Below are 25,490 nucleotides of genomic sequence, written 5' to 3'. Positions count from 1 at the left end.
CTTGGTGATGGGCAGTATTAATGTCTTGATGAAAGGCAGTATTAATGTATTGATGAAAGGCGGTATTAATGTCTTGATGATGGGCAGTATTAATGTCTTGATGATAGGCAGTGTTAATGTCTTGGTGATGGGCAGTATTAATGTTTTGATAATAGGCAATGTTATTGTCTGGATGAAAGGCAGTATTAATGTCTTGATGATAGGCAGTATTAATGTCTTGATGAACGGCAGTATTAATATCTTGATGAAAGACAGTATTAATGTCTTGATAATAGGCAGTGTTATTGTCTGGATGAAAGGCAGTATTAATGTCTTGATGAAAGGTAGTTTTAATGTCTTGATAATAGTCAGTATTAACGTCTTAATGAAAGGCAGTATTCATATATTGATGAAAGACAGTATTAATGTCTTGATGATAGGCATTAGTAATGTCTTGGTGTTGGGCAGTATTAATGTCTTGATGAAAGGCAGTATTAATGTCTTGATGATAGTATTAATGTCTTGATGAAAGGCGTTATCAATGTCTTGATGATGGGCAGTATTAATGTCTTGATGATAGACAGTATTAATGTCTTGATGAAAGGCAGTATTAATGTCTTGATGAAAGGCAGTGTTAATGTCTTGATGATAGACAGTATTAATGTCTTGGTGATGGGTAGTATTAATGTCTTGATGATGGGTGGTATTAATGTTTTGGTGATAGTATTAATGTCGTGATGATAGACAGTATCAATGTCTTGATGATAGACAGTATTAATGTCTTGATGAAAGGCAGTATTAATGTCTTGATGAAAGGCAGTATTAATGTCTTGAAGATAGGCAGTATTAATGTCTTGGTGATGGGCATTATTGATGTCTTGATGAAAGGCAGTATTAATGTCTTGTTGAAAGGCAATATTAATGTCTTGATGATGGACAGTATTAATGTGTTGATGAAAGGCAGTTTCAGTGTCTTGCTGAAAGGCAGTATCAATGTCTTGATGATAGACAGTATTAATGTCTTGATGAAAGGCAGTATCAATGTCTTGATGAAAGGCAGTATCAATGTTTTGATGATAGGCAGTATTAATGTCTTGATGAACGGCAGTGTTATTGTCTTGATGATGGGCTGTGTTATTGTCTTGATGATGGGCAGTATTAATGTCTTGATTAAAACTCAGTCTCTTCAGCATGATTTGGTGTCATGCAGATTTTGTAGTGTTTACAAGATACCCCAAGTGAAATGTTATGAAAAACAACACAGAAAATTAGTTCCAGGAGTAAAGTGCATAATTTATTAAATTCTTTTTTATCACTTTGCCTTTTATGTAAAACAAAAGCATGATATCAGTATGGATGCCATTTCACAGTTTGTTCCCATGCTCTGATTTGCATATGATCATTTTTTAGCTTTATAGGTCAATTACCAGAACAGTTTAGGGGTAGTCTTTTTTGTGTCGTCCATTGCCTATCATCTGTCTGTCAGGCCACACAAGTCTGTTATCATTACTGTCTAAACTTCTTGGAGGATTGCCACAACACTTTGCACACCCATTCATCCCCTAGTCTAGTTGGTACAAAGTGAAATTGATGCTGCTGTAACATCCAATATATCTGTCAGATTGGCCATCTTGAGAATCTTGTTACTGCTACTTTTCCTGAATGGATGACATATCAGTATGGGGTTTTCACTAAAAGATTTCTTATGATGTCTACATGGTTCTAAACAAAAGTGATGCCAATCTGATATCCATTATGGCCACCACAATAGCCATTTAGGAAATATTATTGCTGCTCCAACTGAATGGGTGGTCATGTCTTCAGTGAGTTTTCACTAAAAGACTTTTTGTATTAGCTAGTTGGTCCTAAATGACCGTGTCCAATATGGCCGTGGCCATCTGTAAAATCTTGTTAATACAACACCTCCTGAATAGAAGGTCATGTTGACATGTGGCTATCATTAGAAGACTGTTTTAGTGATGTCTGTTGGGTCTTAAATGAAAATGATGCCAATGTGATGTCCAATATGGCCACCACACTGGTTCTCTTGATAATCTTGTTATATGTATAAGACAAGATACAACACTTCTTATGATGTTAGGTTGATTGTAAATGAAAATGGTGCTGATCTGATGCAACAGTGGCCATATTAAAAATGTTGCTTTTACTATTTTTCCTGAAGAAATATTTTTATGGGGTATTCTCTAGATGACTTGTTATGATGTCTAGTTGGTCTGGAATGAAAATGGTGCTGATGTATATAATATGGCTGCCACAGTGGCCATCTTGAAATTCTTGTTATTACTAATCCTCATGAATGAAAAGTAATATTGCAATGGAATTTTTATTGGAAGATTTCTTATCTTGTGTGATTGGTGTAAATTGAAAATGTTGTTAATCTGATGTCAATTATGGTCACAACAGCAACCATATGGACAGTATTGTTATCATTATTTTTGAATGGATGTTTGTATCAAAACGGGGTTTTACTAAGCAGCTTCCTAGGACATATAGTTGGTTATAATAGTGCCATTGAGACACTCATTATCCCTGCCACAGTGACTGTCTTCAGAATTTTTTTATCGCTATTTCTTCTGAAGAAATGGTCATATCAGCATAGACTTTTCACTGAAAGACTTGTTGTGAGGTCTAGTTGGTTCTTGAAAATAGTCCTGATCCAGCTTATAATGGCTGCCTTGAAAATAGTCCTGATCCAGCTTATAATGGCTGCCTTGAAAGTAGTCCTGATCCAGCTTATAATGGCTGCCTTGAAAATAGTCCTGATCCAGCTTATAATGGCTGCCTTGAAAATAGTCCTGATCCAGCTTATAATGGCTGCCTTGAAAATGGTCCTGATCCAGCTTATAATGGCTGCCTTGAAAATAGTCCTGATCCAGCTTATAATGGCTGCCTTGAAAGTAGTCCTGATTCAGCTTATAATAGCTGCCTTGAAAATAGTCCTGATCCAGCTTATAATGGCTGCCTTGAAAGTAGTCCTGATCCAGCTTATAATGGCTGCCTTGAAAATAGTCCTGATCCAGCTTATAATGGCTGCCTTGAAAATGGTCCTGATCCAGCTTATAATGGCTGCCTTGAAAAAGGTCCTGATTCAGCTTATAATAGCTGCCTTGAAAATAGTCCTGATCCAGCTTATAATAGCTGCATCAATGGCATTCTTAATACTCTAGATACTACATATCAACATTTTGCTTTCCCCAGGACAATTCTTATGAGATCTAGTTGGTACTAAATAGAAATGGCATCAATCTGATATCGATTATGGCTACTGAGGCATCCATCTTGAAAATCTTGTCACACTGCATATCAACATTGTGCTTTCCCAAAAAAAACATAAAGTCTAGTTGGTACTGAATAGAAATGGTGCCAATTTAATATCAGTTATGGCCACTGTGGCATCCATGTTGAAAATCTTGTCACCGTTGCTTCTCCAAAATGGAAAGTCATATCAACATGTGGTTTCCACTCATAGACTTCTTAATGGTGCCACAGTGACATGAATTATGTCCAACACAGAAGCTGCTATGATAAACTTGATATAGCTGAAGAATGTCAAAGCATCAGTCCCTTCTAGGGACTCTTGTTTGTTTAATATCTTTAGTTAAGAGTTGGACATATTACATATACAGTAGCACCTCAATCATCTGGCTGGGAGAGCTGAAATTTTTTTGACTATACATTTCTCATTCTTGCAAATGTAATAGGACTATTGTAGAAATTCTGTCATCTTAGCTTTTATAAGGAATTCCAGTTAAATTTATTCCAGTAAGATTTACTGTACTCCCACAGGGTATTCATATTTACAAACAAATTGCTGTCAAAATGTTTGTTTTCTTGCTGTGAAAAGAATTTATCTTTTTACATGTATTATGAATATAGTGATTTTGTTTTATTTCTCTTAAAATTAAATTCAAAATCAGTATGTTATTAGGCTTTTCCTTACTTATTTAACCTTTGTTTTATTGGGAAACATTATTACACAAATTAAAATGTGACCTTGAGGCGGACATCACTAAGCTGGGTCACACCCGGAGTCAGCTTGAGGAGATGGCACAGGACAGAAGTCTCTGGCGATCTTTTGTGGGTGGCCTATACCTCAGCAGAGGTGACGAGCAAAACTGAACTGAACTGATATTACATAGATTCATAACAGCCATACTGGATTACATAGATACACAACAGACATACTGGGTTACTTAGATACATGACAGACATACTGGATTACATAGGTACATAACAGACATACTGGGTTACATAGATACATGTCAAACACTCGATTAAATAGGTACATAACAGACATACTGGGTTACATAAATACATCACATACATACTAGGTTACATGGATACAACACAGACATAATGACTTATATAGATACATAACAGACATACTGGATTCCATAGATACATAACAGACATACTGGGTTACTTAGATACATGACAGACTTACTGGATTACATAGATACATAACAGACATACTGGGTTACTTAGATACATGACAAACATACTGGATTACATATGTACACAACAGACATACTGGATTACATACATACATCACATACATTCTAGGTTACTATGATACAACACAGACATAATGGCTTACATAGATACATAACAGACTTATTGGATTCCATAGATACATAACAGACAGACTGGGTTACTTAGATACATGACAGACATACTGGATTACATAGATACATGTCAAACATACTGGATTACATGGATACATAATAGACATACTGGATTACATAGATACATAACAGACATACTGGGTTACATAGATACATGACAGACATACTTGATTACATGGATACATCCTGGGTTACATAGATACATAACACATACTACATAGATGCATAACATACATACTGGATTACATAGATACATAACAGACATACTGGGTTACTTAGATATATGACAGACATACTTGATTACATGGATACATCCTGGGTTACATAGATACATAACACATACTACATAGATGCATAACATACATACTGGGTTACATAGATACATGTCAAACATACTTGATTACATGGGTACATAATAGTCATACTGGATTACATAGATACATAACAGACATACTGGGTTACACAGATACATGACAAACATACTGAATTACATGGATACATAATACATTCTGGGTTACATAGATACATAACAGACATCCTGGTTTGCCCCAGTTGTCTGATACTGACTATAAAACTTCTGAGCTTGAGATTTTAAGTCAGCTTGTCTAAATGGACTCTACTTTTGTAAGGTCACTTTTGATTGGCTAAAAGTGAAAACACATTCTCAATCTCAGATTCCAAGTTTATTATCTTCAGGCCTTAATATGTCAGGGGACATGAAAATGGTGTAGATGATTTGGTTAATCAGACATGTATTTATATACACTAGAAATATTTTGCAGTCATGGTCTATTTTGGATGAATCAACAATCTGGATAACCAAGGTTCAGATAATTTAATCTGTAATATATATGTAAGATAGCCCTTGATCTAATTACAGTTGTGATAATGTATAAAGCCATTAATAATGCTTCAGTCATTATTTATATAACTTTTCTTGGTGCTTTTAATGGAATAATTACTTGCTTACAATTTATACTCAGAAGTTATATATCTCACAAACTGGAACTGTTAGGTACATTTTGAAGACTGTTGCTTTATTGTCAATTAACGATATATAACCCATTTATCTTTGAAAATTATGCTCATGCAATATTTGAAATATGTCAGTTGTAGTTGTTTGCATAATTATACAGATCTAATATATGTCTGATGGGTTTAAGGACACTTGAGCGTGAATCTGGCTATACAGCAATTACCAACCATTAATCTCTAAAAATAAAAAAATACAATTGTCTAACAACAGGAAGATAAACCCTCAAAATAAACCTAAGTGTGCAATTCTAAACAATAAAAGGTAAACCTGTTGAACATTATGTATGTATATATGCATGCATGTATGTATGCATGCATCATGTATGTATGTATGTATGAATGTATGTATGTATGTATGTATGTATGTATGGCACATCAGCACAATCTAAGCAATAGATCATGTCAGTCATTTCCATATGAAATAAACATAAGAAATCAGAAGAGTAGTGTTTGCTTTTTTTAAAAAGCTTTAAATAGAGCTACCAATAATCAGATGCATGTGACCCAATTTTTTATTCAAAATTTTTGTTTTCTGAGTTTGCATACTTGTGAATCCTTACACCAAGACTGAGTGGGTCATTCAACTTTGACTAAGCATCTGAGTGATTGATGTTTATATAAGCATCTGAGTGATTGATGTTTATATAAGCATCTGAGTGATTGATGTTTATATGTTTTACTGTATTTGAGAATTTCAAGTTTTAAAACCAATGATTCCTTATAAATGTGACTTTATTATTCTGTTAATAATTTCTAAAGTAGAAACGTTGTAACATGGCCATATAATGAACAATAAATTAAGGCTGGATAGGCCAGAATATCAGCATCAGATGTTTGTTACAAAGACTTAAATGTACTTAAATTTACAGCTATGATGAGCAGGGATCCAGGCTTTTTGGGGGGGCAAGTTAAAACAATTTTCATTGTATATTATCAGTAGGTAATTAAAATTACTTTTATCAGTTACTGTCCTATATTTTTCAAATCGCTTTACAGATAAAACTGCAGACTCTGATACAAATGGACTTATACAGGGAATGGAGAATCAAGCCATGGTGCAAGGAACTGACCAAGTCATTTGACTGTCTTCTGCAGTGGAACAGTCAGTCAGTAGACGGTATAAAGCCATTTGACAGTCCAACACACTGGAGCCAGATTGAGAAAGAAAGTATCATTATACTCCCCAAAGTTATATATTTGTTATAGTGTTAGAGGTCATTAACTATTAAACAAAGGAAAATTATTTTCTTCCTCATTGCTTTTTTGCTATTTGGATTATTCTGTATATATATATATATATATATATATATATATATATATATATATATATATATATATATATATATACATGTTTTATTTTGTTGCTACCTTGACATCTGAGATAAGGTGCCCCTAATTATTTCATGCATGTTTTTATGTTTTTCCAACCATTTAAACATTCTATGGCCCCAAACCACAACAACAAAATATGTGTAAAAGCCTTCTTCCTGGACCTGTCAATAAACCTAACTATTTGACAATTGTTTCAGGATCTATACTACACGTATAGGCATATATAGAGAGACTTTTGTGTTTTTGAACAATATTGTGGTGAGACAGCACATATGACCTTCAGAACAAAATATGTGTAGCCATCGACTGAATTAAAAGAAAAAAGATACAACAAGAACTGATTTCTGTTATCATTCCTGACAACTTGCTTAGCCTTGGGGTCTTGATCAAATGAAACTTCATTGTCTGACTTCATCAGAAATACCTGCCAATTAGGTGTTATGCATTTTCGAGGCTATGGGGGTACTGCTCATTGTCAATATATAATCACTTTTTTAAACACATAGAATTGAATAAAATACAGGTATTTGGTGAAATTTAATAGTGTTGATTAGTTAAAGAATTTTTTAATTATATAAATAACTAGTTTGAGAGATAACAAATGAATCCTGGAAGATTAATACTAAAACCTTCAACCTATAATCTGGAATTGAAAATGACATGTTTTCTGGTATAAGGAAATTACCCTTTTGCAATCCTACAAAGAGCACTGGAATAATACTTTATCTTTTTGAAAGTCTGATAGCTATAATCTATGACTAGATTTTCACCAGACATGACATTCTGCGTTATCAAATAAACATTAACTCCTTTAGTCACTGTATTGGGTTCTGGACAGTTTAAGATAAAAAAAAGAATCAGACCGATGTTTTATTCCTGAATATATTTTGTGTCAAATTTACTTTGGTGATCAGTCTTGGTATTGTGCATGGATTTGGTTTGATACAGAGGATTTTATGATTCATCCACCAAATAATTAATATAAGTTTTTCTCGAGTTTTATGCCCTGGCATTAATTTGATTGGGACATATACTATTACTATGGACCGTCATACATCCATTCGGTTCAGTCCTCAGACAGCTTCTTGCGCATTTTTATGGGAGATTTGGGTAGAAAAAACAAAAACAAAGCAAAGATAAGGGGTGATAAATTTTAAATGGTTGTCAGGCATATTATGCTTTTCTTCATTGTTGAAATTATTGCTGTGGACAAACCTTAATGTAAGTTTGTTTGAATTGTTTTTGACAAACAATATTTTTTTTTTCTAACATATTAATAGGTTTGTTTTCAGTAGCAAGTCCACAATTGATGTTCAGACAGTGTCATAAACACATAAATTTATCCATATTTGTTTACAAACCATGTTGATTATATCAGATCACAACACTTTGATCTGCAGATAAAGATGATTGCTGTTGGAAAGTCAGACATTTAACTTTTAATTTGCAGAAATGATATTTTGCAGTTGCTGTAAGGGTAAACCTTATATGAAAAAACCCATAAAGCATTAGTCTGAAATTTATTGCAATGTATGTTCTGCATAAGACAACTTCCATGGAAAAGTATATGAAAATTACAGTGTTATGTGATATATTTGAAATATTTTGATTAGGTAGTATTTCAGATTCCATGTAATTTTCCCTTTTTATTAACTCCTTCAGTTCCTCTCACTGTAAAAATCATGAGACAGCTCGGGTTGCTGTGTGAACTTTTCTTTTATACCATTTTATTTTGTTAAGATGTTGCTTGCAGTTTAAAGCACGATGACTGTGGGGTTGATTAATCTCAGGTTTTAGACTTAATTATGATTTCATAAAGTTTTATGTTTCTTTAGTTCTGCTACTTGTTGTTATTTATGATAATGTTATTCCTGTTGTATATTTTTAATTTGGTGCCCCAGGTGGCAGTGTCCTAAAATGTTCACCTTTACTGATTACTGCCATCTTTCCTCTGTGAACGTGTGTTCAAGTCTTGGGCTTGGCCACTGTGGGTATGTGAGAAAGCTTGCCAGTAGGTTCCTTTCGGTTTATGGTGCTTTCCAGGTTTTTCCTGGGTTTTTACTCCACCAGATTTAGTGTCCACCATGTGCTCAAAATGGCATTAAATCCACAACAACAATATATTGGCATGGATTTGGATCTTCCATTATAATTGTATAATTGCAAAATGATGTTATATTTACATAAAATGCTGTCCTAGATTACCCATAGTTTCCAGCACCATGCTACCTTGATGATTTATGTCATACTGTTGACATAACAGTGAATTAAGTGAGTTGTGTGATAAACATTGTCACCAAAAAATGTCCTTAATAACTAGTACAATTCAAATGTTACTGTAATCAAACGAGTGTTAATATACTAGGGGTAATTCATTGCATATTAAGTTCACCCAGATACACAGAGGACATGAATTTGAATTTATATTATCTAGAGTCTATGTCACCCCTCTTTTTAAGGCAATGAAAGCTGTTGTATTTTCAGTTAAGTTTCAGCTTGTGTGTGTTTTTGTTTTCTATTGAAAGAACAATGTGTTTTCATGCTTTTTTAAAATGATTTTTGATCAAATAAATGATACTTATGTCCACAATTTTGTGTTAATTTATTAATTAAAGTTTGCTAAAAATTCACACATGAAGTCAGAAGATGTCTGTGAAATCCCATTCAATTTGTTGTTGTTGTGGGGTTTAACACCATTTTTCAGCACATGATAGGCTATACATGGCAGGCCAGTATTAATGGTGGAGGAAGAATCCGGGAAAACCCAGGAAAGAACCACCGACCCACGAGAAGCTACTGGCAAGCTTTCTCACATACCCACATTAGCTGAATCCGAGACTCGAATCCATGCAGACAGAGGTGAGATGGCAGTGATCTGTAACGGAGAGCGCTTTAGACCACTCGGCCACTCTGGGTTCCCCATATATTTTGTAGCATGATCACAAGAAAATTATTTCTTTGTTAGGCCTTTCAGCAGATTCCTTGCAAGGAGAAACAAATTTGTTTGATATTAGTTGTAATCTATTTAGCATCTTTTGCAAAACAAAAGTTTATCAAAGATTTTGTTGTATCATACTAAGAAAAGTTTGAATATTTTAATAAAATTTAATGAGGTTTTATTATTTTATATTACTGTGAGTTCATTCATAGTTTTACAAAAAATTAAATTTTCTTAGTGAATTTCATAGATTTCTAAAGTAGTCCTTGTGTTTGCACAGTAGAATCACAGTTTGCTGGATATTTAGATTTTGTGTTAATGTAACATGGGAAGTTCCACAACTTTGAGGCCTGTGTGACCTTTTTTTTTTAAAGCTTTAGTGATTTTATTTAAAATTGGTTAAACATTCATTTATTGTTTGTTATTTATATGCAGTCACCGAACATGATCATTGGATGCATTTCTGTTACTGCTTACACACTTTAAACCAAAGGTCACGGTGTCCTACATTTTATGCTATTCTAGTATGGCTTATCTATTTGTGCTTAGGATTACATTGATTCATCATGCCTGACTTACATGCATCCTAATTTGCTTGGAAGACTCTTTTGATCAAAGCAGTGGGAAATAGGCATAAATATTGGTTGATTTTACCCTAATTATAAGAACCCCACTTGGTCTATATATCATATGAACTGTATATGATGGACTGTTCTAGGTAGTCCCCTCTGTTGATAAGCACATACCACAATGGCTCATGGTCAGCCGATCTGATTTATCTATGGGTAAGGCACTTTATTCCCATTATCATAGGTTGACACAGGGCCGGTGCAATGGTATTTTGTACCCAAGGCAAACCTTCGACCTTGGCTTCCCCTGCCTCGAATATTTATACACTTCTTGATAATTTATTCATTTCATTATTTAGTCTTTATATTTAATGATAGTAAATGAATAAGCTGACTGTACTTCGTTTTTGGCACCCCCAAAATCTTGGCACCCTGGGCGGTGGCCTAGTTCACCTATTGGGTTACTGGCCTGAGCTGATGGCCATTACACACCAATCAGTCCATCCCATCAATAAGCCTCTGCAATCTACTGTGCATCTCCACACAAACAATAGTCACTGAGCATGCATGACAATGATGAGGGAAAAATATACAGTAATAGTAAAGGAACTACTGTACCTTTTCTGACTATACACTATTACAGCATACAGTGTTGCATTCATCTATAACAAATGTTACACGTACATGCATTTCAGTGAACTACAAATTGAAATATATATATCGAAGATATGGCTATGCGAGCAGAATAACAGAATTGACATCTCCAGTGAAAAGAATACCATTCATAACATGCATTTATAATTCTATTAACTTAATTTACACAAATGACATTAATGAGAAAATTTTAAAGAGTGTCTCATATCTTCAGTCATCATTACAAGCATTAGAGCTCTACATTTACCACTAGTTTCAGGTAAACAATATAAAGGAAATATAGAAAAATTTAAGTTTGGTAAATCATAAATTATAAGACTGTATAGCTCACCTGGCTGTTGGGACAAATATGCATCTGTTAATGTACATTATACGTCGTACATTGCCATCAGGAAATTTCCAGACAAACATTTTTGAATACTATGGATTTTACATCGGTTGCTAGGTACTAAACATGGTGAAGAAATGAGCATGTTGTTGGGCCTATATATCAAATTTTAGGTCAGCACAAATTTCTTTTCAGCATCCATAGCTTTTGTTGTGACATCAGAGCGCACAACATTCAATCAAGTTTGTATTGGATCATACCTTTAGATTATTAACCTCATCCAAAAATGTCTAGGTACTTTAACATTGGCTCGGCCAATGTGGATATGTTAGAAAGCTTGCTGGTAGCTTCTCATGGGTCGGTGGTTCTTTCCTGGGTTTTCCCGGGTTCTTCCTCCACTATTAATACTGGCTGCCATGTATAGCCTATCTTTTGCTGAAAACTGGCGTTAAACCCTGCAACAACAACAACAATTTTAACATTGAGTTTTGCCATATGTGTTGGTCATGGCATAAGTGATGACCTTAAAAAGGAATACAGATGAAGGAAAATCCAAATAAAGTGAATAATCACCTTTTTAAGTTATGTTTAACCAAATTCTAAAAAATGAAACGTGTTACTGAAATAGTCAGTACTGAACATGTACCAAACCTGTATGACTTTTACTATAATAATAATAATAATAATGATGATAATAATGTTTATAATGTGGACTTAGTACAGTGTCTACTTTTTAAAGGCTTAAGTTCTTTTCAATATTAGATAACACATGGTAAATAATACAACATATTTGACATGTTTTAACTGTTCCAATTCAATCAGTCTGCTGATGAAGTCCTTTGTGTGAAGATGAAAGCTTCAGGTTAGCTTTCTCTATCCTGTTTGTGTATGTGATTGAACAGTTAAAACATTGTCAAATATGAATAATAATACTACAGTTAAGTTTTAACCAAAGTAAAAACAAAAACATGCTGACAATAATTAAGAAAGTAAACAGTATCAAGTCTTTAAGTCTGTTTTTGTAGTCAGATCAGATGAGTTTTATGAGCACTTTTGAATGAGATCACAGTATTCTTGTATATAATATCTATGGGCAATTTTTCCATGTAGCTGGGCCCTGGTTTGCAGAAGAACGTTTTCCATATGACATCATTTTAACAGTGGGCACAATGAGAATGCGAGTGTCAGAAGAGTGTGTGTGATTTCGATTTTTAACGTAGCTTTAACATTTTTTGAGAGTGTCAGAAGAGGAGTGTAACTTTTTATGAGGGAGTACACATGAATGGGGTCAGATAGGTATAATGGACTGGAGCCTGTTAACGAAATGTAGCATAGTGAACAAATTTTGTGATTGATTCTGAATCGAACTGGTCACCAGTGAAAGTTACAGGTGGGTGGATGATCAGTTCTTTGTACTTTAAGGATGAACTGAGCAGCCGACTGTTTTGAACTTTTTGTAGTTTTGTCGATGATACTGAGTCGAATCAGATAGAAGTGAATTACAAGAGTCCAGTCTTGAAAGTACTAAGGAACAGACAAGTGTTTTAGTGGCATCATCTGAAATAAAACTGACTGGAGCTGATGCATCTCGGTTCCACATGAGCAATCATGCTTATGATCATTTCATGCGTGTTTAATGAGAGCATACTGTCGAGTGTGACACCTAGGTTTCATACTGACTGTAAATTTAATGTTGGTATTGATGGTACTTATTGTTTGAGGTAAAGGATGTGAATGAGAAAGTCTTTGTGTGGTGATCAGGATCGCTTCAGTTTTATCATCATTCATCTGGAATTTGTTACATGTCATCCATGACTTCACATCGGAAATGCACCTCACCATACCATGGATGGTAGCCTTAACTTCAGTTGTGCAGCTAGATTTTTATATTTGAGTGTCATCAGTGTACAACTGGTGAGTAACCGGATGTATATCTATGATGCTTTTGAGCCGCTGAGTGTAATAGACTGAGAAGAACTGGGCCGAGAACAGAGCCTTGTGGAACGGTGTTACGAAACACCCAAATCTACCCAAATCCACTCAAATCCACCCAAATCCACACCATATCCCTCCCCTCCCCCGATCTATAATGAACCTGTGATTTATTGATATGTAATGAGTTAAGTGGGATTATAATTAAGATTAAAACTTTCTGATTTTTAAACAATTCTTTGCCCACAAATCCATTTTTTCCACATATTATAAACTGTTGTATAGTTTTAATTCTATTCTTTAATTTTCACTGTTATATTTCTATACAAAATCAGAGCCACATGTTTAACAAAATCTATATTCAGGCAAATTAAATTTTACGTGATGAGTATCAGTTCCGACATTGTACTGATCAAAAACCAAACGTGTTAATTACAAGCAACTAAATGCAAGGTATATAATCTTACCGTTTCATGAGCTCGTCTCTCATTTTGAAACAGCTTATATACTGCACATTTCTTGTTTTCATTTGTGATTTTTTTAAGTGAATCATGGCAGATTTCAGTAATAAAAAATCGCGTAACCAGGTTTACATGTGGTGGATGCAAATCAAATTGTTCAAATGACTGTGTTGAATGTTCATTGTGTAAGAACTGGTATCATAGAAAATGTCAAGAAATCTCGGACGATGAATTGAAAATGTGGGGAAAGATTGATCTGGACTATGTGTGCGTTTCGTGTCGTACATTGGATGGTAAAGAGTTTGACTACGTGATGGGCATGCATCATCTGCAGAATGTAAGTATTGGCATTTATTTATAATTTGTAACTAATTTTAAATTGCATAGGTTAGCACACGCAAAAACTACATTCTTTTGCTATAGACCCCTAATTATGTGTATAGTCATCATGTAGTACCATGGATTTTGAACTGATTCAATGGCCATTTTATCTACGAACAAATGCAGCCAATGCACGAATTTACATATTTTAATTTGTCTAATATTTATATTTTTTTTTAAAACAACATAAATGTGTGCTATAATTATGATACAACCTGATCACACGACATTGCAAATCAATCGCACCAGGTGAATTTCATAACCTGATGTAAGTTAGTCTTCACGTCAGGTGGGACAAGAATGCATTCACGTGTGTATAGTGTATTGCACTTTCTGTGTGAATACTGTTGTAAAATGATTCAATCAGTAGAATGTTATATGGTCCACATGTAGTTATTTTTTTTAATGCCTATTTCAACTCACTGTTGTATTAAGTTATTATCAACCAAAGTTTGGAATCTTCTTATTAGTAATTGTAATATGTTATATTTCATTTAATAATAATGAAGTAAATTCAAAACGGTTGTTGGCTAGTAAAGTCTAGTAATGTTATGTTTTTGATAATGGCCACTTGATTCGCAACATCTGCGACTATACATAGCAAAAATAAATCTCCTGCCCCTTCATCTGCCTAGATCAGGAGAAGGCATTCGATAAAGTTAACTACAAATTCATGTTCATAACTTTAGAATCTTTAGATTTCCATGCAAATTTCATGCCAGAGTTAATATTTGTAGTGTATATACATCTTGCCATGGTTTATCTTTTTCGGTGATAGTAAATCACAAATATATATTTATGATATATTAACAGGGATGGTCCTGGCTTTTAAAAAGCTGTCGCCAAAAAAATCGCCAACCTCAATATTTTGTCGCCAATTTTCAAAAAGTGTCGCCAGAACAAGTAGTGTACATTTTTTCAAGTGTTAATTTAGTCTATTAATGTAACAGGCAATGAAAATTACAAAAGATGGGTTAGTTAATACTCTAATTACAACAAGCATTAACAAAATGTTACAAAGTGTTACATGAAGATACGTCGCGATTTTAGGGCTGCCCACTTGTTGAACGCAGTTTCAAAGTCTAATTTTTCACATCTGTACATGCTGATTCTCATTAAATTCTCGAGAGATGAGATGCAGAGTTTATTTCTGATGTCGGTTTTTATGAGGTTCATCTTACTGAATCCACATTCACAGTCTACAGTGCTGACAGGTGACACCAGTAGTCTCTCAGCAGCCCCCCCCCCCCCTTTATGGCTAGCTTCACAAAGCTTGTAGTGAATTGCTTCCTAAAATCCCAAGAATGATCACTGAATGTTCTATAAATTTTCTCGACAAGCAAAATAGGATCTCCATTCCCACGAATGAAACTTACACGAGTCCACACTTGGCAATATTGGACCGTATATATAAGCATAAATTCACACCCTATTTAGGTATTCTTTCACTCCTGTATTTTGAGAAATAAATAATTATTATTAATTATGCAAAACTGTTTTCTTTTTTGCTATTTTTTGTTGCGGAGTTTAAGTCTCTGCAGCCGTAACACGGGATTGATGGCAAAAGGAAAAGATCAATGAGTAAAATGCTGCACTGGCGACAGATATAATTGTGATTGAGATTTTTTCCATTTGCTTTGTATATATACGCAGTAGTCGGTACTTCAAAGGTTATCAGTTTTCTATGAAGGTTCAACAAAACTATTGTATTGGTATATGTAAAAAAAAAAAAAATAACAGAAGGATTAGCCATACAATTAATTGTATCTGTTCTATTCGCGTCTTCAGAAGTCGGTCAGTTGTAGGTATAGTGCGGTAGCATGACTGACTGTAACACAGCATACAGTACTCAGCCCAGATGTCAGCATAGCAGATTATGATGTAACAATACACTGTAAAGATGGGGTTGTCAATAAGAACAAAGGATCGTTTGTGTAACAGATTGATTCCAATGCATTGCTTAGTCAAGTTTGTGGCTTCCTTTCGTTCTGGCTTTAAATTTATTCAGTCCAAATCCATGATTGTATGTACAAATTAAATAACCAAAAAGTCTGTCGCCAAAAAAATCGCCAGATGGGATATTTTTGTCGCCAATAAGGAAAAAAAATCGCAATTTGCGACATTGGCGAAGCCCAGGACGATCCCTGTATTAATGATTGTTAATAAATATTTAATAAACACGTAAGGCTACACATTTAAAATTTACATTGAACATAATATTTGTTATAATCGGCCGGTTTGGATAGCGCTCACTTTGCTTTAGTAAAGCATTTGAACCTCTTACTTTGTCACAATGAACATTTATTAATAATTTTCGGCATATGCGAAATTAATGAACACAACTATGTTTCTGAATGAACTCAACTATGTACGTTGAAATTTTTTTATTAAAACAAGAAAAGAACAAAACGAAATCTTGTAAATCATACCAAGGGCATTGAAAGCTAATCGTTCCTTATAACAGTTTCCAAATGTCAAACAGTAGAAAAATCGTCGATGTTCAAGACACGTGCGATAATATGCATATAGTAGATTCCTTTGATAAATAAACAGGATCTGTAGCAGCAATTAATTAAATCAGTTGTCATCACATTCAAAGCTGTTGCGTAATTATAATCAGATTAAAGTTACGCTCAACCGTTCAACAATACGGATTGATAGAATCAATGCATCTTCAACGGCTATGGGTAGTGTATTCTGGAGAAAAAACATTGGATACAAAATTTTTGAAAACTTTTTGAAAAGTACGAAGAAAAAAGCAATTAATTAACATACAGACAACAAGGGACGAAATGAGACAGAAATTGAGGAATGGCATTATAGTTATGCAAAATGATATTACAGCGCAAAACATACAAGATAAACCAAGTGAAGATTATTTCGAGGTTCTGTTGGTTTAATAAAATCAATAGTGATAGTAAATATATGTGTCATGAAAGAATTAAAGGGAAGGAAATCGAAGAGGCAATATATTGGAAAGGAAATCTACAATATATACGTAATGCTACTTTTTTATTCTTTGTAAATTTGTGGCCTTTTCTTAAATTTTGAATCTTTGAGTGTCTCAAGGCTTCCGAAAATGTTGGAAAAAAGCAAGGCCAGTGGAAACGGCCAGCATTAGAACGGACTAAAAATATTATAAATGACCAGTTGGATAAAGTAATTTATTATATGCTCATTTTTTCCCCCCGTTAACTTTACATTGTCAGAATCGTTCAATATTACCCGATACTGAACTCGCGCGACAATACACATATAATTCACGTTCATAAAGGAACTACTTTCTATTGTAAACAAACAATGGACGCAGACGCCAGCACTTTTGATTTTGTACACAAATCATGTACACTCGCGTAAGAGGCTCTTTACGTTGTGGTTGTTTAAATTTGTTTCTGAATGAACTCCGATGTTTTGTGGACTGCACATACCAGCTGCTTTGGCACATTTCGCGTTGATACAATGTTACGGATTTAGGCTAGCTACATTACAGTATATAACAGACACAAGATAAGGTCCTTACAAATAACATACAAGTGACAAGTCATATACTCTCTTCTTTAGCTGGTGATAAGAATGGCAAAATAAAATATACTTAGTTTTACATCCTGAATTTCCTCAAAATGTATTTTCTTAATTCTTCAAATCCGAATTACATGAGCCATATCATAGGTTTTCAATCTGGATTACACATTTCGAAATTGTGCTGTAATTTCGATGATAAGTCCAATTGCATCCTCCTTACTGCACTCAAAATGAAATAAGCATTAAATTCCAAAGCGTCTTCTTGATAATTGCAATTGAAAGACTTCATATTTTCCACACATTATGATTTCAAACATTAAATGACAGAAACAGAAACACATCTGCAGATGTCAACACACTTCTCCCTAGCTTATTAAATCTCATGTATTTCATGTGGAATCGTCACATACAAATCCAGCCTATAATCACGAAATTTCCTAGAATCGAGAAAAATACCAAAATCAATTCATTCCAGATCAAATGGAAAAGTTGTTGCAATGTACATTCATTCACAATATGACTCCAAATTACAATTTTAACTAGACACGCCATTTTATTTCGAAAGTTATGTCGAGCGCGACTAAGTTCAACTTTATCTGGGCGGAGTTACGTGCGCAGTAATAATGTTGATTTGTGTAATGATGAATATGCGCTTGTGTATTTAGTTTGGAATGCGGCATACATTCATTTACGTTGTTTCTTGTAGTGTATTGTGTTTATATAATTAAACCTTAGGTAGAATTTAAAAAAATGAGCATGTAATAAAAAGGTTACTGCATTTGTATGGGAAAATATGAACTCGTATTGTCGGAAGGATATACTGCACTCCCAAGGTCGTGCAGTATTCCATCCCAAAACTCGTTCATATTTTCCCATACAAATGCAGTAACCTATAAGTACTTACAGATTATTCTTTTTCACCATCTTAATACCGAAACAATATAAAAACGAATCAAGTTAATTATGTAGGAGAGAGAGAGAGAGAGAGAGAGAGAGCCCACTTCTGTATGACAATACAATATTTGCAACATTTGTTTTTTGGTCATTTATATATTTTATGTCATTTATATGGAATCCCGTTAGGGTCAATCGTTCCATCTCTCCATCGTGTAGTATTTGGCCGAGCGATGAAGTGATGCGATGGAGCGATTTGTCGTTTATTTCGTAAGAGATTAAAGTCGAAAAATATAATACTAGTAGACTGCATTTATATGTATTAGATCAACCCGACACAAGAACGCGAAGTTTTAAAGAGAAAAAAAAAAATCGGGGGAGGGGAGAGCGATGTCATTTATAGGTGAGACGGTAGACACAATGCGATTTGGTGTGGATTTCGGTCGATTTTTGTGGATTTGTCTGGACTTGATTGTGGATTTGGGTGGATTTGAGTGGATTTGGGTGTTTCGTAACACCCTTTGTGGAGCACAAAAACATAAATCAACTGTACTGTAATCTTTTCCATTTATGGGTACAATTTGTGTCCTGTTGACTAAGTAGAACTTGAACCATAGTAAGGCTATATCGTTAATACCAAATACATGATGGAGATGGCGACGTAATATATCACTGTCGTAACGCTGTTTTCTTTACCGATGTGTTTTCTAAACCTTAATAATTCCAATTTTTATAAATTGACTGCGTTTTCTGCGCGTTGACTGGATGTAAACAGTCACGTGATACTTATCTGGAATTTTTTACACATCGATAAATTATGCGGACTAGTTTTGTTTCCCTGTTACCAGATCATTCGATGTGAAGTTTTATCTATAGCAACGCCTTGCACCCTAATAATAATAACAACAAGCTCCCCCCCCCCATCCTGTAATTTCTGATCAAAAATAACAAGCCACAGCTTAAAATCGACCACTAGAAGTTAAAACAATGTAATTGCACAGACCTTCCTGCATTCCAACACTCGCCCCTTTTGCCGAAGTAGGCATGTCAGGTTTTATAAGCTGATCTTCGGAAATTATTGCATTTCACCTCGATAACATGTTACAGCAGCGGTTATTAAAGGTCAGGGTCATATGTCAACCATGGGATGTCACTAAAAATGGACACGATTTTGTTTTTTAAAGATAGAAATGCTTAGAAAGCAAAAACGACGTTGCTATAACAACACGTGCCACATGCAAGCGTAATTTTCCCTAAAAAGGGAATATTCCTAGTTTAACCGCAACCATTTTTTATGTACGAAAATAATGATCACAACAGTATCAATGGCATAACCCGCTATGACATTCTAACGGTCTAACCCATATCACAGTATAAAGAATCGATCGATGAATCTTGGCTAGCGAAGACAGGGCTATGTATTCTATCGCAGTTAAGAGACTAATGAAAGAAAACTTCGATATACATACAAGTGAATGTTTCTTTCGTTAAATCTGCTGGTCTGATGTTAGAAAGGAAGTAAATAGGAGTTATAAGGATTAAATGATCATGGTTGGGTATTTATTGATGTGTAAACTTTACCTAATCACTCACAAAGTAAATAAAGTCCTATTAAGTACATTGGCTTGTATTCTGTGTACAAGCTGGTTGACTGGGACACAACTTTTTTTCTGTTATCAGTAAAATGCAATCATAAAAACGACCAGACAGTGTATGGCCGCTCATATATGTATCATCGGCCTAGTACGCTTATATCAGTGCAAGTTTAGAATTCCACGCTTTTTGTTATAGGGTTCTTTTTACACCTGGTATCAGCTTTTGCTGAATTCCAAGTGGGTCGTTGAAGCATGAGCCCAAAAGGGCGTTGGTTTCTGTACACGCGTAGAAAATAATGCAGTGAATTCTTTAATTTGCATTAATGTGGCATATGTCTGACAATGTTGCAAGGTATCACTCGACAAACGACACAAGGTGCCGATGACGTCATAATGAAGTACCTCTTAGGCGATATACATTGTCTGGTTCTTTTTCTCTTGTTAATGGTTTGATTCTTTCTGTGAAAATAGAATTAACAAACTAAGGTTTAAATGACCCTAGGTTCAAAACAATTTTACGGCAGCGATATCTTCTGAAAACTGAATAGCGTCACGCTTAGTAGCCAAGCCTTAGAAAAATAATACTTCATTATTCACTAGTGTTGAATGGGAAAATTTCATCCTTGAGAATTTAATTTTGCATCAAAAAGTTGGCAAAGTCTTGTCTTTTACTAAAATTTCTAACCGTCGGGGGAATATTTTTCTGTTCTGCACCGATGCACATACAAAGGTTTCTATTTGTCTTTCCTGGAAATAGTTTTGTACGAGGCAGACCGAGTGATATTTTCCGGTCCGACGGAAGTGGCCGATTGTGATTCCAATTGCATGTTAACTATACAAAGTGTATCGTCTCTGTATAGGCTTAGCTGCCATACACTGCGAACACTATCAGCAATGCTACATAATGATACATCTATGCAAGACCATTACAATACTGTATGTAATAAGTCAAAAACTAAAATAAAGTGAAATAAATTTCTGAAATATGTCAAAAATAAAAATCAAAACATTAGATCAGTGGTCCTTAAAATGATATCAAGTTATATTAGAGACTACATTATACTGACACACCTTTTAGAAAGTCTATACATTTTGAATAGTTATAAAATTATATATTATCTAGGTGATGGACTAATAATTGATAACTGTACTTCAGCAAACTTTGTGTTAACATGTATGTGCATAATGGTTTGATTCTTTCTGTGAAAAGAGAATTAACAAACTAAGGTTTAAATGACCCTAGGTTCAAAACAATTTTACGGCAGCCAATGACCTTATTATAGGATGTGTCTGTTTGTCTGTTACTTGTTGGATTTAATTTATTGGCAGCCCGATGGCGTTGAAAATTCATCAAGTTTTAATATGTTCTAGGAACCCAGTTTTTCTCAACCACTTCCTTCAGTTTTCTCTTTTCAATTTCTGAAAGAGAGAAAGGTTCAGTTTGAAGTTCTTTTTCTTTCAGTCCAGCTATGAATTTCCCATCTAGCTTCTCTTTCTTACAAAACGTTGCCAATTTTTCAAGCCCACAATGCGTTAGTCTCTCAGTCACCTCTAAAACACTAAGCTCCCGAAAGGGTTTATATGAGGTTCCTTCCCTTTCTGGTCGGTTCTGTGTTTGAGGGCTTACATGTGCAACAGGCTTCATCATTGGTCCAATTCCTAATTTTGTTATATCTGGGTAGTCATAGAGTTTATCATCTGGAGTTGTTGTTTCATTCACGAAGTCCTTTTCCGGTGTTAGGGACACAGAGTCCTTCCATCGAGAAGGCCCACCACTTTCCTTTTTACCAAATAGCTTTTTGACTTTGCCGGAAATCTTCATCAAAGAATCCTGGAAGTTAAAATTACATATATAAAATACACACAGAAATGTAAAATTCCACATTTTTGACCACAACCTATTAACCTAACGCATTTCTTATGACTACTTTAAGCGATTTTCCCAAGTCATGTCTAGTAAGTGCATGCGTGCGTGTGTATATATATATATATATATATATATATATATATATATATATATATATATATATATATATATATATATATAATTGTGTGTGGGTGGGTGTGAAGAAAATTCAGGCACACAATATCAAATGGAATGCAGGAGATGCTTGCAGTTTTGATTTTTATTCATGCTCTGTAATACTATCTTTCACGGGAATGAACACACACACACACACACACACACACACACATATATATATATATATGAGTAACATCTGCACATTTTAACCACTTCTTACGCAAGTCAAGGCAATATTAGTCCCTCGTGGACCACTTGGTTTTAGTAAAATAATGGTTTGGATAGTCTTAGTAATATATTAATTTTATCATGCTGATATTAGAGAGCCCATTGATATAATAGGAAGTGTTGATACTGAAGTCTACAATTTTCTAACTACACTATTGATATAATAGGAAGTGTTGATACTGAAGTCTGCAATTTTCTAGCTACACTATTGATATAATAGGAAGTGTTGATACTGAAGTCTACAATTTTCTAGCTACACTACTGATACAATAGGAAGTGTTGATACTGAAGCCTGAACTTACTAGCTATGCCATTGATATTCTAGGCAGAGAAACGCTGAGAGGGATGCCAACAACAGGGCATTATAGTAAACACAAAATCCACTGACTCAAGAAACGAGAAAATATTTAGTGACTTGATAAAGAAAACAAGTACTTCGAAAAATCGTATGTTGCTTAGCAGTCTAACAAAGTAATACATATACTAGGGACATTCACGTACTCTGATAAATAACTTAAACATGACCTTTTTTGTTTGTTTTTGTTTTGTTGTTTTAATGCGAATTTTCTTCCAAAAGTTGGATTTGGTCCGAATATGTTTCACAACAATCCATTTTGGACACCGCCTTGGCATATAATAAACGAGTGAAACATGAGATTAAAGGATCATTCATATATATATATATATATATATATATATATATATATATATATATATATATATATATATATATATATCTGTTTTGCCATTGATAATGAAAACACTGTTAATATCATTAGCGTAGTAACGATATTCCTCGCGTGTTTCCGTACATTCCTTACTGACGGAAACCACTGACGTACCAATACAGCGAAAGAGCACCGTGATACGAGCCACCGGGACAAAATACTGTGGTGAGCCGGTATATAACAGTAATACCAAGCACCTGTAAATAATTATCGACGATGGTGCAGAGCGCACAGGTCAGACAACACTAGAGTATTTTTAACTTTATTTATCTGTTAGTAACTCGCGCCCAACTGCAAATATCATAAAACAGATCTACGGTCAAACAGTGCGACATCAGACTAGGATCTATATTTTTGGTTCGAATTATGATTCGAAGTAAACAGAGTAGACCCTAACATGACAGATCGTTACGCGACTTTAGGCCCTAATTTAAGCTGCAAAACCGCGATAAGGGACGGATTCACAAGATACACTCAAACACTAGTTGTGAGTTGTTCAGTTGTTTTCGGCTTTCTTTGTTTGGGGCCCCGAGTGGTCTAAAGAGCTCACCGTTCGGGATCACTGCCATCTCACCTCTGTCTGCGTAGGTTCGAGTCTCAGTATCGGCTAACGTGGGTACGTGAGAAAGCCTGCCAGTAACTTCTCGTGGGTTGGTCGTGGGTTGGTGGTTCTTTCCGGGATTTTCCAAGGTTCTTTCTTCAGCAGTTGTACCGGCCGTCATCTATAGCATATCTTGTGCTGAAAATTGGCGTTAAACCCTACAACAACTTTCTTTGTGTAAAATGTTGATAAATGACGCCTACGTAAATAAGCCTGAAAGACGTTGCTGCCACGTGTTTAATTGCTGGCAGGAAGCCAAATCACCTGTGCTGTATATCCTTTGTATAATTTCAAATGTTATAGCCATAGTCGCACACATGACAGTTACAGCCTATGGACAAATGTGAAAATGTGGTTGCATACTTAGAACTTCCGATAAGTACACAAAAGGAGCAACTGACTAAAGCTGTCATTGATTGTGATGGTACATACATATAAGTGCATGGGTTCTCATGCATGTGTCTTGGAATAATATTATTGGTTATCTTAGATGCACATGTTTTACACAGAATTTTATTTTTCATTATTGGATTGCTGGTGCATTTTGTATAAAATGTAAAAAATGGATTAGTAGCTCTCTAGTCTGTCACACGAAACGCTTGTTACGTCATTGACAAGCACATGAGTAAAAGCAACAGCTTCGTTTTTTGTTTTTTTTTAGGTATCCACGTGGTGAATGGGTAATGTTTTGTCACTTTATTTGTGCAAGAAATACTTTAGGTCCGAGTTAAATGTAAAAAAGTTTTGATTTAAATATGAAGAAAATTATGTAATGCTAACCATAATTTAACTGTCATATTGTCAATATATTTATGAATACAAATATAGATTATACACATTGTGAATTTGTCAGATGTCTGTGTTGACCGCTGAGTACCAGTGAATACGGTTCAAGAAGGCACCCATAGTAATATATTAGTGTACATGCACCATGCATTAGCTTAGATAATACAATCACTAAAATTAGAAAAGTCACGGAACTTGCTTTACCTAAAGGTCAGTAGCTCTCCAGCATGCACACTTATATTTCTAACCTCGACACATTCCTGAGACAGTTGTTGTTGTTGTAGGGTTTAACGCCATTTTTCAGCACACGATAGGCTATACATGGCGGCCAGTATTAATGGTGGAGGAAGAACCCGGAAAGGACCACCGACTCACGAGAAGCTACTGGCAAGCTTTCTCACATACCCACGTTGGCTGAATCCGAGACACGAACCCACGCAGACAGAGGTGAGATGGCAGTGATCCGTAACGGAGAGCGCTTTAGACCACTCGGCCACTCGGGGTCCCTATTCCTGAGACAGAAAGAAATATTGACAAACTATCTTAATGATCTGAACAAAGACAGCTGGAATTCTTTATTTTACAACAATTGACTATTCTAGCACTAACGGTGGGTGTAAGTCTTGCACAAATTTTCCATATTTTTTATGACTGATTTGCCAAAGATATTGGCATCATACACTGCATCAGTCTCTGCATCAGTCTGAAAATGTCATTCTTCTCGCGTTTTTTCAATGTTTATCCGAAGATTAGCAATGATTTTAGTCTGTTGTAAATCGCGCTGGGATAGGTTCTTATTAATTTTAAAGGGTGAAATAATGAGATCAATACCTTTTGGGGTGGTTAGGTCTGATGAAA

General features: G+C 34.8%; 2 protein-coding genes across 3 annotated transcripts in view; one reads left to right on the top strand and one right to left on the bottom strand.

Annotated features, from left to right (window-relative positions):
* Nucleotides 1-9,582, top strand: part of LOC149808591 (post-GPI attachment to proteins factor 6-like) — a 74,564-nt gene extending 64,982 nt beyond the window's left edge. The window contains exon 12 of the mRNA XM_089979696.1: nt 6,657-9,582. Coding sequence (XP_089835822.1) covers nt 6,657-6,742 — 86 coding nt within the window. The 3' untranslated portion in view covers nt 6,743-9,582. The remainder of the gene's footprint in view (nt 1-6,656) is intronic.
* Nucleotides 9,583-16,624: 7,042 nt separating this feature from the next.
* Nucleotides 16,625-25,490, bottom strand: part of LOC149808590 (uncharacterized) — a 41,074-nt gene continuing 32,208 nt past the window's right edge. Inside the window, exon 5 of one of the 2 annotated variants that reach the window (XM_089979674.1) lies at nt 16,625-22,097. In XM_089979674.1, coding sequence (XP_089835800.1) covers nt 21,624-22,097 — 474 coding nt within the window. In that variant the 3' untranslated portion in view covers nt 16,625-21,623. The remainder of the gene's footprint in view (nt 22,098-25,490) is intronic. The other variant, XM_089979683.1, reaches the window with a different exon arrangement.

The sequence above is a fragment of the Sinohyriopsis cumingii genome, chromosome 1, assembly GCF_028554795.1.
Source record: "Sinohyriopsis cumingii isolate HCF-2022 chromosome 1, ASM2855479v2, whole genome shotgun sequence".
In the NCBI taxonomy this organism is placed as follows: Eukaryota; Metazoa; Mollusca; class Bivalvia; order Unionida; family Unionidae; genus Sinohyriopsis; species Sinohyriopsis cumingii.
This window is presented reverse-complemented; position numbering and strand designations above follow the sequence as displayed.